Source organism: Heteronotia binoei, chromosome 1 (genome assembly GCF_032191835.1).
Source record: "Heteronotia binoei isolate CCM8104 ecotype False Entrance Well chromosome 1, APGP_CSIRO_Hbin_v1, whole genome shotgun sequence".
NCBI classification, from domain to species: Eukaryota; Metazoa; Chordata; class Lepidosauria; order Squamata; family Gekkonidae; genus Heteronotia; species Heteronotia binoei.
The window spans coordinates 226408271-226427081 of NC_083223.1; the positions used below are offsets into that span (position 1 = coordinate 226408271).

Below are 18811 nucleotides of genomic sequence, written 5' to 3' on the forward strand. Positions count from 1 at the left end.
TCTAAGATATTTATCTTAATCTATTTTCTATGTGCTAGCTTGTGCAAGTGCTACAGAATTGATTATAACAAAGGCGTCAAACTCATTTGTTATCAGGGCCAGATCTGACATAGATGTCACTTTGTCGGGCCAGGCTATGTATGGCATAAAATGTAATGCTGTGTACTAAATATACAAATGTTATGAAGGACAACAGCTTGTAAGCCGAAATGCCCTCAAAACTGAGGTTGGGGAATTGGCAGGTGGGCACTTGACTTTAAAAAGGATCAGAGTCTATTTATACAGGCTTCATGTCCAGAAACTATTGCTCAAATATGCCAGGGACACTAGTTAAGTAAAAGCAATTTGAATTTATTCTAGAAAATATAGATCTCACACACAAGATAAAATACTCATAAAATCATACATACAGTCCTAAGAAAATTAGAGACATAGAGAAACACATGGGTAAACGAATAGGGTGATAAGGAAGGCTCCAATGGCGACGAGCGAGGACGAGGGAGAGCGGACCCGAAACTAGGCCTTAGAATTGGGGATGGATCTAGACAGCGGAATTGGGATACTGCTAGAAGCACACCTGTGGGTAGCTAGGCCACAGGTTATAAGGACTACCTTGAGCCCTCGGGATGGGAGGTACGAGGGAGGAGGAAAGTGGTCAGCTGGTGCATGACCTCAGAAAAAGGGGAGGCTCCACAGTGACCATAAGGGCTGGATTTGTGCGGTAGCCAATGGCTGGTTTGGAGGGGACACCTAATTGGCTGCCTGCTCCTGGCCAATGAGGTCTTGGCACTAGTTACCTGATTGGACCTCCAGGTAACAATGGGCCAAGGTGGGATGCTCCAGGGTAGCTGTCAAGGGAAAGAAAGGGTGAAACTACTGGGGTGGAGGTACATGGGAGTGGTTGAACTTAGCTGCAATGGTGACAATAGATGGCCAAATTGCTGCCTAAGGTAACACCCGGTCTATACAAAGACACTTGGCTCAGGGTGGAGATGGCCTTTCTCCTCCTCAATCTTCCATTGGCACCAGTCTTTGTCTAGAGTTCTGTTGGACAAAGACTGTGGTGGTTGGACAGTTGTCCACGCCCGGGATAAGCTTGATTGCCATATGTAAAGGTGACATCTGGCGAGTACATGAGCCATTTGCTTCGCTGGAATGGAGTCTGGCATGGTAGGAAGATAGCTGCGTGTAGTGTTAGCCTCCCACGGTGGATTCCTTGGTCAGTGCTGAAAACCGCTCGCCTGGATAGTTCCTGGCAGCGCAACTTCTTCCACTCCACGGCCAAGATGGACGTCACACGGTGCGACGGGAAACCATCTGTTCTCCTGGTTAGCACTCTTTCACCGGTTTCGAGTGCTATAGTAGCATTATGGCTGCTGGTACGGTACAAGTCCCTTCCATGCCTGGTTAGGCAAACCCACACTCTCTGGCCAGACGTGTATGAGTTACGTCTCCAGGCACTCTGGCAACCAGGCTGGTGACTACGATGTTCTGTAAGGGGGGTTTTCCTCACAAGCTGGTAAGCTCTAAGTTGGTGTGTCCTCACTGCAAGGCCCCACGGGCTGTGCGAGTAGAGGAAAACCAGCATGGGCAGACTGAACAGCCAGTTGTGCAGCACTGGGCAGATACTCCCACACTGCTTGAAGAAGGGGCAAACCCCTTCCTCAGCCTGCTTCCACTGCCAGTGCTGTGAGCCCAGGCCCCAGAGTAAAAAAATGAAGCAGTTGGGGGTTGCAAGCTCTCCCTTGCCACTGAGCCACTATGGAAGGATGCTGAGAAGACAGAATGAACTAACCCAGGCATGAAGCCAAGCAAAGCCCGATAAACTTGAAACATCTGTGCAGCAGGGGCTGCCTCCGGCCAAGGCTGTCAGGTGATCCATGGTGAGGCTATGCTGGGGGTTCAAGCCAGCGATCATTGGTGCTGTGGCAGCTGCCCAAGGCCAAAGAGCACCGTTGTCTGATGGGGGAATGGACATTGCATGCACAAGGCTGTGTATGTGGCAGAGGCCTGAGGCTGCCTAGTGACCAGTATAGCCAGAGAATCTTGGCACTACCCAGCCTACAGCTGAAGGCTGCCTGGTGTTCTATGGGGGAGGAAGGCCCAGCTACTGAATTGCATGTTTGATGACAGAACTTGGCCCCTGATGTGGAAGAAACTGCCAAAGAATGCCCCCCATGAGCCAAAGCATAGTCACTACATGGGTGAGTGTGAATACAGTGGCACTGGCCACCAGTCTGTGCCCCCTCCCCATGTGCAAATGCTGATCCCTGCAGCCATCTGGGACAGCATCCCTGGAGCTGCAGGTCAAGCAGAGAGATGTATGACCCTAGAGAGCCAGTTTGATGTAGTGGTTAAGTGTCTTATCTGGGAGAACCAGGTTTGATTCTCCACTCTGCCACTTGCACCTGCTGGAATGGCCTTGGGTCAGCCATAGCTCTGGCAGAGGTTGTCCTGGAAAGGGCAGCTGCTGTGAGAGTTCTCTCAGCCCCACCCACCTCACAGGGTGTCTGTTGTGGGGGAGGGAGATAAAGGAGATTGTGAGCCACTCTGAGATTCAGAGTGGAGGGCGGGATATAAATCCAATATCTTCTTCATCTTCTTCTGCCTTGGAACCCTGAGCTGGAATCAGTGTGGCTGTGGCAGTTCCCAACTTACCAGTGAGGCTGACACTGAACTGAAGGGGTTCTGCTTGACTACCACAGACAAGGTTGTTCCATCATGCTGAAGCCACAATCAGAGTGGCTCTGCTCACCCCAACCCCCTGCAGCTGCTTCATGTTTTTACTCTGTCACATCAGTTACTTGCAGGCCAGATGAGAACCCTGAGCAGTTATAAGGTATTTTCTAGGGTACCTACCCTGTGACTTTGTTTTTACTCCAGTACTGTGCTAGGACAGTACAGGCTCAAATCTAGGAATTTTTTTTGGAGGGGCACCATGGGAAACTAAGTAACAAAGCAGAAACAATAGCGGGGTCAGCAGGGGACCAGAAGAGGATGTGTGCGACAGAATTGGGAACGGATACCTCCCCCGTGGCCACTGCCTAGATATGGCCCTGGGACAGTTTCTTCTCAGTGAATCAGTCTAGATGTTCTTAATATTATAAGTAGTGGTGGTAGGTTACCAATGTGTTTTCCAGGGAACTCTGGGTCTCAAAAGAGGTTCCCAGCAAGGAAAGACACTTTTTCTACTTTGGAGGTTTTTAAGCAGAGGCTAGATGGTCATCTGACAGCAATGCTGATTTTGTGAATTAAGCAGATTGTGAGGAGGGCGGGAAGGGTTTTTATCAGTGCTGAGTTCTTGTTGCCCTTTCTTACACACCCAGGAAAATGCTAATTGCCACTCTGGGGTCAATCAGCGATTTTTCTCCAGGCCAGTTTGGCAAGGAATCCTGGTCATTTTTGCCATCTTCTGGGCATGGAGCAGGGGTCACTGGGGATGTATGTGTATGAGGGGGTATATGTGAAGTTCCTCTGTTGTGCAAGGGGTCAGACTAGATGATCCTGGAGATCCCTTCCAACTCTATGATTCTACTACAGCACAGAGTAATCAACTTTTTTTCTCTTGTGCCTTTAACAGCTGCATGACAGGCAGACATTTAGCAGGCAAAAAATGTCCCCTCTCTAGTGAAAGTATGTTAGGGCAAGCTTCAGCTCCTGCTTGTCAAGTAGTGTCTAAAAACGCAGGAGCGCCCAGCCAGAGAGAAGTTGGCAAGCCCAACGAATGGGAGAACTTGTCTACTGCCAGCATTAGTTTCATCATCTTATAGAGAGAGAAGTGTGCTGACACAACATTCAGGCATGGTTATGCAGTCAAAGCCGGAAGCAATCTGCCCACAACAAAACGCTCAAGGAGCCTAAGATTAATATCTTATGAGTTTTCATAAGAGGCTTCTTGGAAAAAGACAAAGTGGAAGCTTGATGTTTTAAATAAACTGCCAAATCTAGTTCTGAGAACAAAATGTCCATGGTTATTTATTTATGAAATAAAATCCTTTAAAAAGGTAAAGGGGGGGGGGGGGAGACACTTGAAGGGTGTTCCAAGGAGAAGGTATAACATTCCCTGTTACCTCAACTCAGAGCCCTACGGAGCTGCGCATATTATTTCATGTATTACGATGCCTTTGTTGGGTCTGCGCGATAAGGAAAACAGAAGACGAAACTGGTAGCTCTTGAGAGCTTTGCTTAGTAGGGAGGACATCCGATTGAGCTGTGTGTGGGGGAATTACTCTGAAACAAAACCGTAAAGCTACCAGCCTACCTACGCCTGCTTGGAATTTTGCTGGATTCCTCTTGCCGTTCTGGCGAGAAATCAAAGGCGTCCAACTGTTATTCTGTCCATTGAAATACGCTACCTTCTCCCGGGGCAATCTCATAGGTCCTAAGCACAGTAGTGCTCCAAGTATTGCTTAGATCCCAGTGAGGGCCTCGGTCGGAAGTTGAGCATTTATCTCCTTCAAGCGGAGAAAAGGTCACAAGTTAATGGCGAGGGAAACGGACTCTGCCCATGCTCAGGAGTCGGTTCGCCTTCATGATTTTAACTTCGGGAACTAAAGAAACCAACAAACAGCCTTTGTGCAAGCCGCAATGTCTCCCACGGAAAAAAGGAAGTCTATTTTCTTGGCTGCTTTCCATGCAGGCAACTCCGACGGTGATTGGAAGATAAGAGGCGGCGATTCTCGAAGCATACAATAGAGGCGTGGTTTGTCTGTAGACTTTCTTCAGCTTTGACGGGAGGGGTTAGAAGAGAGGGAAGCAGAAGGGGATGATATTGCGCAATAAGAGCGGCAAGGAGCGTAGATGACAGCTCCGAGAGGGAAGTTCTGACCCTCGGGTATTCCCCAGTCACCGCCCGCAGAGTGATGGAGCAATGGCTTGGTGGAGGCTGTGGTTGGGCAATCATGAAGGGAGGGGCTTGAGTCTCTGGGCAGCGGTTGGGTGGTCTAGGAAGAGAGGGCGGTGCTCGGCAGCGCTAATTGGATCGCCCTTGAGGACGGGGTGGGGCTCTAGAGCGGCTGTCGGTTGGGCAAGAGCGCGACTGGTGCCCTCCCTTGCAGCGGCCATTGGTGGAGCACCGGGAAGGGGGCGGGGCCTTTGGGTGACCGTTGGCCAAGCATGGGGCGGGGGCGGGGCTCCATGGCAGAGCCGAACAGCCTTGTGCGGCGGTGGCGGGCAGGCGCGTTTCTTGGCTGTCGCACCGAGGGGGAGTCCGGGCAACATGAATGAGGCTGAGGGCCTGCGGCAGCGGCGGCCTCTCCGGCCGCAGGTGATCACCGAGGACAACACGGCTCAAGAAACCAAGGGCGGCAGGTGCGTGGGAGTTGGTTCCCCCTCCCCGGCGCTGTCGCTTGAGGGAAGAAGAGCACGGGGGCTTGTCTCTGTCCGTTCCCTCATCTCCTCCCGCTCGCGGAAGATGAGCGGGGCGTGGTGGCTGGCTGCGGCGCGAGGCATGGAGAGGCCCTTCCTTCCTTCCTTCCTTCCTTCCTTCCTTCCTTCCTTCCTTCCTTCCTTCCTTCCTTCCTTCCTTCCTTCCTTCCTTCCTTCCTTCCTTCCTTCCTTCCTTCCTTCCTTCCTTCCTTCCTTCCTTTTGATGGCGTCTGAAAGGCTGCTTTGCTTACTTGGGCATCAAGACACCCTCCTGGCTCAGCAGGCCTCTCCCTTAGGCGTCTGGAGGTTCCTAAGGCAGACAGCAATGCAACCGTAAAATAACCCCAGAATCGCTGTAACTAAGCCTAAGGATGTGTTGCTGCATTTGGTCACATCCATCCCTGGCCACCCTTGCCTCTTTCTCATCCTCCCGCTCCCAGCAGTTACACTGTACGTTTTGAGGAAGCAAGTGTGCCGGATACATCGGTGACGTTATAAGTGGCAGGCAGTATATAAAAACAGTAAATATAACAATACCGACAGTAGGGCACAGTAAAATGGCAACAGTAAAAAAGAGTCAAAACGACGTCTCTTAGTCCCATGTACTATAGGTGTGTGTGTATTGCTTTTAAGAGGGTGGTATCTAGAAAAAAAACTTATCAATGCAGCATATCCTGTATTCTGGCCAGAGCTGTGATGTTAAAAACAGTTCCAGGTATGAAGCCCTGGTGACCTTCAGCAAAAATGAAAGGGGGTGGGGTGGACGGTTCACTAGAGGAGAGGTAAATAGAGGTTGAGTCCTTGTTGCACTGATACATTTCACATGAGAGTTTGGAGTTATTTGGTGCTGACATAGTCTAAATAGTCAGGGAAGCAGAATAGATTAATGTACAACCACTGTGAGAGAGCTATAGCAAAATGTCTGTAAACAAAATACACAGATATAACGGTAGCAGTGACAGTCGCATAAGTGTTCTCTGTGTGTTGTAAGCTTGAAAAAGTGTGAAGTACATGTTGGTTGACAGCTTCATATCATTATGAAGGGAGCTCTGGCAATTTGGATTTGATCAGCTTGAGGGTTTTTTAGCCTTACCTTCTTAAATAGTAACTTTTGTTTTCTTCTGGTGGCTGGTGATTTTGTCTTGACTCACAGTTTAGTTGTTGCCATAGTGGTTAAATTGCCACAATGTTTAAACCAATTTTTAAAAAATGAAAACTGATCACTGGCTAAATTTAAATGCCTTTTTCTGCTGTAGAATCTCAGTGCTTTGCTGAGAATGTGAAGAAAAGCAAAACTTTCTTAAGTGTGGCAACTTACATTTTAATGAAAAATACTCTTAGATGGGATGGCTGTATGTATTAGGTGCTCCTATCATCTGAGGTTACATGGGTGGCAACCTAAGAAAGAGCCTTCTTGGTTGTGGCACCAGAATTATGAAATTCCCTCCCCAGAGAGATTTGTCCATCCCACACTTTTTTTGCTTTCTGCTGATGGATAAATACTTTTCTGTTTTGTTTGGCATTTCCTCCTGAGTCTGTTCTTTCCTGTCGATGATCTCTCTATATGGAGAGTGTTTCCTGTATTGAGGTTCCTCCTTTGGGTGTAAAGGTGGCATAAAAATGCTTTAAATAAATATTAGTGAGTGTATTTGTTTAGTAAATTTCATAAATACACATGGGAGCCATCATACTTGTGCAGCCTGAAAAAGTTTGGAGTCCTGTTTATTATCAAATTTCTTGAGGCCAGATTTTAAAGTAGGAGTAAATATTACAGTCCTAAACATATAATCTTAAGTCTTTGTGGTATAAGAATAAAACTGGAAAACTATGTTCTTGGAAGTTGGTGTCACACTTTTAAGAGATATTTTCCTTTTTGTAAGTCTAATTTCCTACCTTATTGCTTTCTGAGGATTTTTAATTACTTCATTTATGCCTTGCCTTTCTCCCCAGTAGGGACCAAAGTGACTTGCATCATTCTCATCTCCATTTTATCCTCAAAACAATCCTAGAACACTAGGCTGAGTGTTTGACTAGCCCACGGTCACCTAGCAAGCTTCCATGTCACAGTGGAGTTTTGATCCTGAGTCTCGCAAATTTTAGTTTGATGCCCTAACCAATGCACTGCACTGTTCCACTTTTGTAGAGAGAATGATCCAGGGTTTCTTCGTGGATGATAGTAACCTGAGATAATTTCCAGTTAGGATTGGGAGAAAAGCTGCTTTGTTGTTGTTGTTGTGTCCCACTCTCCCTGAGCTTGGCTCAGAGCGGGTGACAGCTTATAAATATGTAATTTACATATACAATTTAACCCTGCTAAATAGAACATACAATTAATCAGTCTATAAATACAATAAAATCGATAATACAACTTATATAAAATTCAGTATGGTGTAAAAACTTGTTACATGGGGGCAGTAAGCAAACATCTGAGAAGGGGGGAGAGGAAAGGGGAGGCCAGAAATTAGCTATAGCTTATCAGCTAGGCTAGGGGGCCTGGTACTGCCCTCAACCATAGGCCCAGCAGAACAACTCTGTTTTGCAGCCCTGCCGAATTGTATCAAATCCTGCAAAGCCCTGATCCTTCCTGGAGGAGTGTTGCACCCAGGCCAGAACCAGGACAGTCAGACGCTCTTTGAGCCAGGGACCACCAGCAGATTTTGGTCACATGAGTGTAATACCTATGGGGGATGTACCAGGACATGCCTATATGCCTGAGTAATTACAAGTATGCCCTGATCCCATGGTTACTACATGTTTATACATGCCACCCTCAAATAAACAGATCTTTCCATGATGTACCAAAGAGAAAAAGTAGTAAGAATGTGAGAGCCTCCTGAGGCATATATTATTTAAATATACTGCTTGCACAATAGCTTGCTGATCTGCTATGTCTTCACACTTTGTGCTGTTTATTGGCACAATGTCTTTGAGCAACAGGTCACTAAACTCCACCTTGTCTTCACACTATACTATAAGAAATATGTGGGGGATGGTTACTTTCTTAATATTACAAGAAACATGGAGATTTCTAATATAGGCTGTCCAGTACTGAAAAAGAGTTTTTGCTCAAATCAGACACGAGTCTGAATTCCCTCCCCCCCCCCCCCTTGGAATTCAGCTAGCATAAAGAACAGCCTGTTCTTTTTTAAAAAATTGGGATCTAAGGAATGAAGTGTATTTTGGTCCCTGGAGTGTAATATTATCATTTACTTGTGTCTTATTCTCTTTCTGTGGAACTCATGGTGGTTTTGTACAAACTTCACAAACCTGAATTAGGTTAGATAAGAACAGTGGCTTGTCCAGAGTCACCTACATGGAAATCTCTCAAGCATCCTGCATGGAAATCTCTCATTAAACAAAAAGCACTGAAGGACCCTTTATAATGCTATAGTAATGTGTGATGGGTTAATTTGATGGGTTAATTTAAATTAAATCACAAAAAAGAGTCTGATGTAAATACCAAATTTTGATTTACTGTATACATAAATCTTAAACAAAAGTGCATACTAACTTACTGTCATGGGCTCTGACGAGGGGCCTGGTCAGGAAGAGCCGGCAGGGTTGTTAGACCCAGTGAACTGCTGCCGCCCGCAGCATTCTCAGCACCTGGCTCTACAGCTGACTAGGAACAACGACAGACACATACCTCCATTCACCACCTCACCTTGCTTGGTACGGCAAAGGCTCCACCAGGACTTAGCAACCCAGCGAAAAGAGGTCAGGATGCGAGCAAGATGTTCACTTAGCCCAGAGTTTTAGCAGACGCCAGGCTGGCCCCGCTCCTTGCTAATTGGAAACAGCAGCAGCGGGCTGTTGAAGCTCCTGTTTCAAGTTGCATGCTCTGTGGAAGCAACAAGTCCATCTGGTGACTTGCAACCACTCTGGCTTCTGTTCCTTGGCTCTGTTCCTGCTCTGAGTCCCCAGTTTCCTGACTCCTGGCTTGAACGATCCTGCTCTCGGATTGTGACATGGACTCAGCTATTGGTTCTTACAACCTGGTCTGAGCCTTTCTGGCGCCCTAGGCAGGCAGCACAGCTCCACCCACCCTCGAGTCCCAGCGCTTGCCGCCTACTTGTGAGTAGGAGGCAGGTGTGGGCTACTTGCAAGTGGCCCTGGGCCAGCCAGCCCTGAGGCAGGTGACACCCGTGCTCCACTCACCACTTCCCTTCGCTGCGAGGGCGCCAGGTCATATCAGCTTTGAGGTCTGTGCTTGTTTTGAACAGACCTCTGGAGGAAGTTTCTCCCCCCTCCATGGAGGGGGAAGAAACTTCCTCCAGAGGTCTGTTCAGAACAAGCACAGACCTTGAAGTCTGGAAGGCCCAGCATCCTTGCAGTGAGCTTCTCCGAGCGGCGGGAGCTGGCTGTGGCAGTGGTGGCGGCAGCGGCAGTAGGGCGAGGAAGGAGGGAGGGTAGGGAGAGAGCTGGCAGCGGTAGGGCAGGCTGGGCAAGCTTTGGGGATCGAGCCGGCAGCGGCAGGGCAAGCTTCTGGGGGAGAGGGAGGGAGCTGGCAGCAGTAGGGAAGGGCAAGCTTTGGGGGCGGGTGGCGGCAGGGCGAGCTTCTGGGGGGGTGGGAGTGTGGCAGGCTGGAGGGAGGCAAATTAGGCAGATGTCTTGGGTGGGGGGAAGCCCAATTCGGCGCACCCTGGCTCCCGGCGCCCTAGGCAACTACCTAGTTTGCTTAGTGGGTGTCATTTATGTCAGATTCAGCCCTCATAACAAATGAGATCGACACCTCTGCTTTACGCAATCTCAGTAGCCTTCTTAAATAATGGGTTGCTTCCATATAAATCTTCCTTACCCCTGTTACCAAAACCAGGAAGCAGATTGCGAGATGGAGATGACCAAAGGAGAGAATGCTTGATTTCATCTATCTTCACATGATTGAGCAAATATGTGCTTGAGTCATGCCACAGAAACAAGCTTTCTAAGTACTATAATTTACAAGGCTCGTATGGAGACGCTACCACAACCCTGTAAGGGCGGAGAGCCTATTTTGGCTCGCCCGCGGAGCCTGATGGACCCGGAACGGTTCCAAACAGCTCTTCGGGACCCTTGGCCCCCTTGCGATTCCCTTGATGCCCTGGTTGATGCCTGGCAAGACCGGCTATCTGGGGCAATCAACGAGATCGCACCCCGACGTCCTCTGCGCCCTCGTTCAAGGCTGGCTCCCTGGTATACCCTGGAGCTACGCCGGTTGAAACAAGGACTCCGACGACTAGAGAGGCAGTGGCGGCGCACTCGTGGCGAAGCGGCGAGAACATCCTACAGAACGTTTATGAGGTCGTATGAGATGGCAGTCAAGACCGCGAAGAAGAAGTACTTCGCGGCCAAGATTGCGTCTGCAAATTCGCGCCCGGCACAATTGTTTAAAATAATTGGACATTTAACTACACTGCCCCAGGGCAGACCAAACGTCAGAGAATTAGAAATAGGCTGTGAGGCTTTTGCGAAATTTTTTGCAGACAAAATCACGTCGCTCCGCCAGGACCTGCCCATCACCTTAGATACAGCACATGAGCCCGAGGCCCCTTGCCTGTCTTCTGATTTAACTCTGGATCATTTCGACCCGCTCAGCCTGGAGGAAGTTGACGGAATTCTCTCCTCTGCGTGCCCCACGACTTGTGATTTGGACCCATGCCCCTCCTGGCTAATTAAATCCTGCCTGAGGGAGCTTGAATGTCCTCTACGGGACATCATAAATAGATCCCTCTCGGAGGGGCGCTTTCCATCATCCCTGAAAGAGGCTTTGGTCCGACCCCTCTTGAAAAAAAGTACAGCAGACCCGGCCGAATTGGCAAACTACCGACCGGTCTCTAATTTACCGTTTTTAGGTAAAATGATAGAGAGGGCAGTGGCGTCGCAGTTGCAGAGCTTTCTGGATGACGCTTCCATCCTAGACCCTTGCCAGTCCGGCTTTCGCCCGGGTCATGGGACGGAGACAGTACTGGTCGCCCTGGTAGATGATCTCCAACGGCATCTGGATCGGGGCGGTGTGGCGGTGCTGATGCTGTTAGATCTGTCGGCCGCGTTCGACACGGTCGACCATCGGCTACTGACCCGCCGCCTCGCCGACATAGGGGTGAGGGGGTCTGCCTTACAATGGCTCTCCTCCTTCCTCGAGGATCGGGGACAAAGGGTGGCAATTGGTGGCGAGCGGTCCCGGAGGCGCACACTGGATTGTGGAGTGCCTCAAGGGGCAGTCCTCTCACCAATGTTATTCAATATCTATATGCGCCCTCTTGCCCAGATTGCCAGGAGATATGGACTTGGGTGCCACCAATATGCAGATGACACCCAACTCTATCTGCTGATGGACGGCCGGCCTGGCTGCGTCCCTGAAAATTTAGACCGGGCCTTGCAGGATATGGCAATGTGGTTGAGGGGGAGCGGGCTGAAATTGAATCCAGCGAAGACAGAAGTCCTTTGTCTGGGTCGGGGCGCCCGGGAAGGGGAAATACCTCTCCCGGTCCTCGATGGGGCGCCGCTGAAAGCGGCGCACCGGGTTAGGAGTCTGGGAGTTTTACTGGAGCCTTCTTTATCAATGGAGGCCCAGATTGCAGCCACTTCCAAGTCAGCCTTTTTTCATCTGAGGCGGGCAAGGCAGTTGGCTCCCTTCCTAGAGCGCCAAGACCTGGCAACGGTACTTCACGCAACGGTCACCTCGAGACTGGATTACTGTAATGCCCTCTACATGGGGCTGCCTCTGTACCGAACCCGGAAGCTGCAGCTGGTGCAGAACGCAGCGGCCAGACTGTTGTTGGGGCTCCCTAAATGGGAGCACATACAGCCTGGGCTGCGCGAGCTGCACTGGCTGCCAGTAACATACTGGATTCGTTACAAAGTGCTGGTCATTACCTTTAAAGCCCTATATGGTCGAGGACCTGTCTACCTTAGGGACCGTCTCTCCCCATACGAACCCCAGAGAGCACTGAGGTCAGCTGGAAAAAACTTGTTGACCACCCCCGGACCGAAAGAGGTGAAGCTGCAATGCACCCGTAACCGGGCCTTCTCCTCTGTAGCCCCGAACCTATGGAACCAACTTCCAGAGGAAATGCGGGCCCTGCGGGACCTTGAACAATTCCGCAGGGCCTGCAAGACCTTCCTCTTCCGACTGGCTTTCGCTGACGAAGAAAGAAATTGCTAATGATTACCGCCATTATAAAAGCGCAACTAGCATTAGCACTTTTATCAATTTAATTAAGTGATTTTAAACTTATCAGAATTTGTAATGTTTAATGTTAATGTAACCTTGTCTTTTGTATAAGGGAAATTGAATGATGTTGTTAGCCGCCCTGAGCCTGCTCCGGCGGGGAGGGCGGGATATAAATAAAATTATCTATATAAATAAAATAAAAAAATTATCTACTGTGCATTCAAACAGTTGGTCATGGAGGTGCAGCATACCTCAAATCAGGAAGGGTACCACCAAGGCTAAAAAGATCCCAGTGTGTTTAACCGATCAAGTGAAAGAAGCATAAAAGGCAAATAGGCTTCTTTTAAAAAGTGGAAGTTTCCCCCAGTTGAGGTGAACAAAAGGAGCACAGGTTCTATCAGAACAATTGCAATTGACAATAAATTGAGCAAAAAAGATTTTGAGGAGTGGATGGCTGTTTTTTCCAAATATATCAGGAGTAGTAATCTAGCCAGGGAAGCAGTTGGGCCTTGGGATGACAAATGAACAAAAGGATTACTTAAGGAATATGGGAAGATGGCAGAGAAACTGAATGAATTCTTTGCAGCTGTTTTCACTATGGAAAATGTGGGGCTCATACATGTGCTGGAGCCCCCATGTTTAGCAAGGACGTCTGAAGAGTGAAGTAAAATAAGAAAGTGCTTTCCGAAATGTGTGAAGTTTTTTGGGGGGTATTTTTGTATTTTTTTAATGTGTGTGTGTGAATGTGGGTGAGTGTGCTCCTGGAAGTAAAGGTGATCTCTGGTGACTGACCTCTACTGGGGGCATGGAGAATATTCATAGAGGTGGCTGAATAAAGCCTGCCCCTGCCTCCTGACTGTGGTGTTCCAAGGAGGTCTCCCATCCAAGTACTTGCCAGCATCAATCCTGCTTAGCTTCTGAAATGAGATCAGGGTTGCCCAAGCTTGTGAAGTTTTCTATTGGAAAATTGAGAAAGTTGGCAGACTTTTTCGCGCTATACATTAGGAGTTAGTTAAATCCTTTGTAGGATACAGTTTTTCTCATTCAAAAAAGAACAGTATTTCATAGGAGTCTTTTTTCAGTGTTCTCCAATTTTTCCATTTTGTTTTTTGGTTGCAAAAATTGAAAAAAAAGGTCCTCATTGGAATAAACTTACCTGTGCCTCCTTCCAACCATTTCCCCCTTCATTCCCCCACCCCGGCCTTCACATCTCTTGGTGTTTATGGCCCCATTGTCTTTTACAATCTGTGCCCATGATTCATCCCTGTAAACTGGCCTCCAGGGTGCTGTCAGTTTTACTTTGTGCAGATGGTACAGTTTTTCTCTCTTGAGCCAGTGTTGGTTTAAGGCCTCTGTTTAAGTCTCTTGCCAGTTTGGTATAGTGGATAAGTGCATAGACTCTAATATTGGAGAACTGCGTTTGATTCTCCCCCCCTTCGCGTACACCTGCTGAGTGACCTTGGATCATTCACAGTTCTTGAAAGAGCTGCTCTCTCAAGAGCCATTCTTGAAATGGCTCTCTCAGCCTCACCTACCTCAGAGGGTGTCTATTGTGGGGAGGGGAAGGGAAAGGAGATTGTAAAATGCTCTGAGTGAAGAGCAGGGTATAAATCCAATCCAATCTCCTCCTCCTTCTCCATTAATTATAGCAAGTATAAAATCCTAGAAGTGACTCCTCTCCAAGCTTAGATGGAATATCAGTGGAAACCTTACTAAGAATTCAGTAGGCAACACCCAGCAAAGTGTTTCTGCATCGTTAAGATTATTTTATATTTGAGGTTAATATTATCTCCTCAGCTATTGGTTTTTGTGGCCAAGGTTATTGCACAGCTGTTATATGGCTCTTAATTATGTTCATATGTTAATTTAAGATCTTTGGTAATTGTACAAACTAAATTTGAGAGCCATATTTGTAGCTCCCCACTGTGTTTCTAATGTAGCTTTGAGGTAGGTTTAATTTCTTTTGAAACCTGTTTATGGATATACAGGATTAGTTACTGGTTAAAACTGTTTTTTTCTCCTATGGGACTTATGCCTTTGACACTAATAGCACCTTTTGGTCAAAATGGAAAAGTACTTTTTCAGAGATATTACTGATTTTGGGGTATTCTCCTAGTAGTTTATTAGCTCTTGGATATTCAGAGGTTAAATCTGTAATTAAACAAAGGGTCTGGGATATAGAATTATAGCATCATTTAGGTCTAACCACAAAATACCATTTTCTCAGGGTCAGGGAGTGTGTGCCATATAACTATCTGGTTTGTGCAAGTAGAGATACAGTGAGCACAAATGGTTGCTATGGTCTTTTCCTTGTCACTTGCACTGTAATTAGTGTGAGTGGAAATTCTGGGCTGGAGCCAACACAATATGTTGAAGAGGCCTTTATAGATTTGGGTAACATAGTAGCTTGTTTGCATTCTGGTATGTAAAGTGAAAGATTTAGAGTTGATGAGAAGATGTAGCCATCTTGGGGCTGCAACACTTCAGAATGAAGTTGGTGACTATATGATTTAAACCCTCCATACTTTGCCAATGGAAAGTTAATATACTGGACAGAGGAGCTTGATTAGAATACTTCCTGGTATGCTAGTTTCTTTTTGGGTTTTTAAATTAGGAAGCATTTGAGTGTGCAATCCCCATCTGCACTGTGAAGCAGCACAGCTCCAGAAGGCTACGGCATGTTACCTGCTATAATTGTTATTGTAAGACTGAAAAGGTAGTTTCAGAATTAAGTACCTTACTTGGAAGGATTTGTCCCTCAGGTCTGTGGAATAATGATCATGTTTGAGTTCATACTTCATGCTTCTCTGGAAAAATAAATTCTTGGATGACTCTGGTCAGAACTGATCCAGATATTGGTGTGCACTTAAGAACCCCTAGGTGTAAAGTTAGCTTCCCTGTACCATATCACTTAACTTCTAGCTAGAGGCACACCTCAGTAACACTATAGATTTGTTCTGAATATAGTACACAAGTAAATACTATGAGAGAATCTCTTGTTTTCCTTCTAAGCTTTTCATTAAAGCCTAACTATTGTGTTCTTAACATAGACAAAATCCCCCAAACATTATATCAACCATCACAGTTACATAGATAATTAAAGGACAGCAATTCCATGAGTCCATAAAAGTTTCTTAGCTTTAAGTTTAGAAGGTAACAGGCAAGAAGCCCTTTCTAGTAGGTAGGAAGGTAGAATTATATTGCATGAGGCCAAAGGCCATAACAATATGACAGCTGCCTGAGCAGTAATAAATATTATAGTAAACACACAGCAAGGTTAAAAACAGTGTTAAAATTGTCCAGACCAGAACATAGTGGTGAATACAGCAAGTTGAACATTAGTGCAGAAGTTCTGTATTTATTGGATTTTAAAATCATCTCATAACAATAGCTAACTGTCCCACTTGATAAGGGTGAACTTCTTGGCTAATTAATTCTCTCTTATGACCTAAAACACCATACACAGTTATCTATACTTAAAATGTCTTATTGGAATCTATTAAAAATGTTAGTTCATTTTTGCTACTTTTTGACAAAGTCTGTTTTAAAATAGTGATTACAAGTTTCTCATCGATATGAATATCTTTTGGCTCTCATCAGTATTTCTGTCTTTGAATCTTGTTTTCACTTCACAGAAGTAGGGCATTCTTGCCATTCTTAGATGCTTCTGCACTTGGGCCTCAAAAAAATTGTTTCTAGGGCCAACTAGATTCTCAAGTTCCTTCTGTGGTTATTAGATGCTGACTTCTGTTTTGTATTTTTGTTGCAGTACATACAGCAATAAGATCTTCCGTATGACCTTTATGACACTGGCTGTATCGCTAATAATTCCTTTATTTGGAGCGATAGTTCTTCTGGATTGTCCAATAGACCCTCAGCCTATAAGGTGAGTCATTAAATGGATATGATATCACAACATATAACACATAGGTTATGTATTTAGTGTTGTAAATTATCTTGAGTTACCTTTGTATGATAAGAGATGGGTTGCAAGTGTTTCAATAAATAGTTTAAGGGTTTTGTTGAAAGTCCGATGATGGTAAAAAAAAATTTAATACTTGTTGCAGAATGTGGATATAGTTGTAGGAGCTGCATTATGTCAGTGCATGCTTAGCTATACTGGCTGCCATCTGAATTTCTGAGCAATGATCTTTAAAGCTTTAAGTGGCTTGGGCCCCATGTATGCCTTTAGAAATGTAATGAGTCTCAGCTGCTGAAATTAAAATTATGGTCTGGCTCTGGATTCTTTACTCAAGTTAAATCAGCAAGTATGCAGAACAGGATATTTCTGGCGGAACCCAACAGAGAATTATCCATTGTGTATTGTCAGTTAATGTTTCAGTGGTGGTGTTAATGTTTTTAATTCAAAAGGCATTTGTAGGTACATCCTCTCTCTTCTGTTGTATTCATCTTTATGTTGCTTAAAATTTTAGTTCATTTAAGAAAATCAAACTTTGAAATTTTGCTGGCTGGAAATAAAATATCTGTAACTCATTTGCTGGGGATATACCTGTAAGGTTTCATGAGTACTGATCATTCCTGTGCCCCTCATTGCACTGCCTTAAATTTCTTGCTAGATGAAAAAATAAGAAAATCTGTCATTTGCTAGTTGTTTTGATTTGTACTGTAGTGATTCTTTGTCTTCACTATGACATCTTCAGACTGGTCTGAATGATTATAACATTTAGTTGAGTATTTTTAGCTAGTTAGCTACCACTAAGCATACTCCTAACCAGTTCCTCATAATTTTATTAAAGCCATGATAACAGAATTGTATAAATATAGGGATAGTCCTGGATGCCATCACTGTAACAAAAAGTTGTAGCCCTAACTTCTCCCATATTTCTGATTATTCCATTATTGCTTTAAAGGCTACATTTAATTGAATATTGGAGCTCATATAAAAAGCAACTTGATTAAGAAACAAAGTCATTCACCACCACTGGAGTAGTGTAGAAGAAGAGGAGTAGGTTTTTATACCCTAATTTTCTTAAGGAATTTCGGAGTGACTTACAATCTCCTTCGTCTTCCTCTCCCCACAACAGGCACTTGTGTGGTAGGTGGAGCTGACAGAGTTTGAGACAACTGTGACTGGCCCAAGGTCTCCCAGCAGGCTTCATGTGGAGGAGGGGGGGAATCAAACCCAGTTGTCCAGTTCAGAGTCTGCTGCTCTTAACCTCTACGCCATGCTGGCTGTCATGTAAAGTTAACATGTAAACAAGCAGTGACAAGAACATCATGCCCATGCATTTTTATGCTAAAGGACATAAATATATTCTGATAGTAAATGATAAATAAGCTTCGTACCTTTCTTTGAGAAGCACTACAATACAGTAATTGTATATGGCCAAGGACCTGTCTACCTTAGGGATCGTCTCTCCCCATATATTCCCCAGAGGGTACTTAGATCTGGATCACAAAACCTATTAGAAATCCCCGGACCGAGAGAGGTGAGATTGAAGGCTACCAGAGAACGAGCCTTCTCTATTGCGGCCCCCCACTGGTGGAACCAACTCCCAGATGATGTTAGAGCCTTGCGGGATCTTGCCCAATGCTGCAAGGTCTGCAAAACAACATTATTTTGAATGGCCTTCAACCAGAGCATATAGTTGCTCAACATCATGGCATGGGATGGAGAAAGTGGAGAAAGAAGTACTTTTCTCCCTTTCTCACAATACAAGAACTCGTGGGCATTCGATGAAATTGCTGAGCAGACAGGTTAAACGGATAAAAGGAAGTACTTCTTCACCCAAAGGGTGATTAACATGTGGAATTCACTGCCACAGGAGGTGGTGGTGGCCACAAGCATAGCCACCTTCAAGAGGGGTTTAGATAAAAATATGGAGCAGAGGTCCATCAGTGGCTATTAGCCACAGTGTGTGTGTGTGTGTATATAAAAATTTTTTGCCACTGTGTGACACAGAGTGTTGGACTGGATGGGCCATTGGCCTGATCTAATATGGCTTCTCTTATGTTTTTATGTTCTTATGGAACTTAGCACTAAAACTGTTGTTTTAAAATTGTTTTAATAATTTGAAATTACAAATTGTTTAATTTTAACTGATATTACTGTTATTGTGTCTACTGCTTTATGGTTTTATTGTCTTATTGTTGATATTCAATGTTAGCCGCCCTGAGCCTGCTTCGGCAGGGAAGGAGGGATATAAATGCGAAAAATAAATAAATGAAATAATTGCTAAAAGTGTTAGGCACCACAGTGAAATTTCTGGGTGCCATGGCAACCGGGTGCCTGGGATTTGTCAAGCCCTGAATGGGCAGGCAGAGCAAGTG

The 18811-nt window shown here is 45.8% G+C and overlaps 1 protein-coding gene across 1 annotated transcript in view; it reads left to right on the top strand.

Annotated features, from left to right (window-relative positions):
• The first annotated feature begins 5109 nt into the window (after positions 1–5109).
• The window catches only part of APMAP (adipocyte plasma membrane associated protein), a 36056-nt gene continuing 22354 nt past the window's right edge, over positions 5110–18811 (top strand). The window contains exons 1-2 of the mRNA XM_060248817.1: positions 5110–5310; positions 16290–16406. Coding sequence (XP_060104800.1) covers positions 5219–5310; positions 16290–16406 — 209 coding nt within the window. The 5' untranslated portion in view covers positions 5110–5218. The remainder of the gene's footprint in view (positions 5311–16289; positions 16407–18811) is intronic.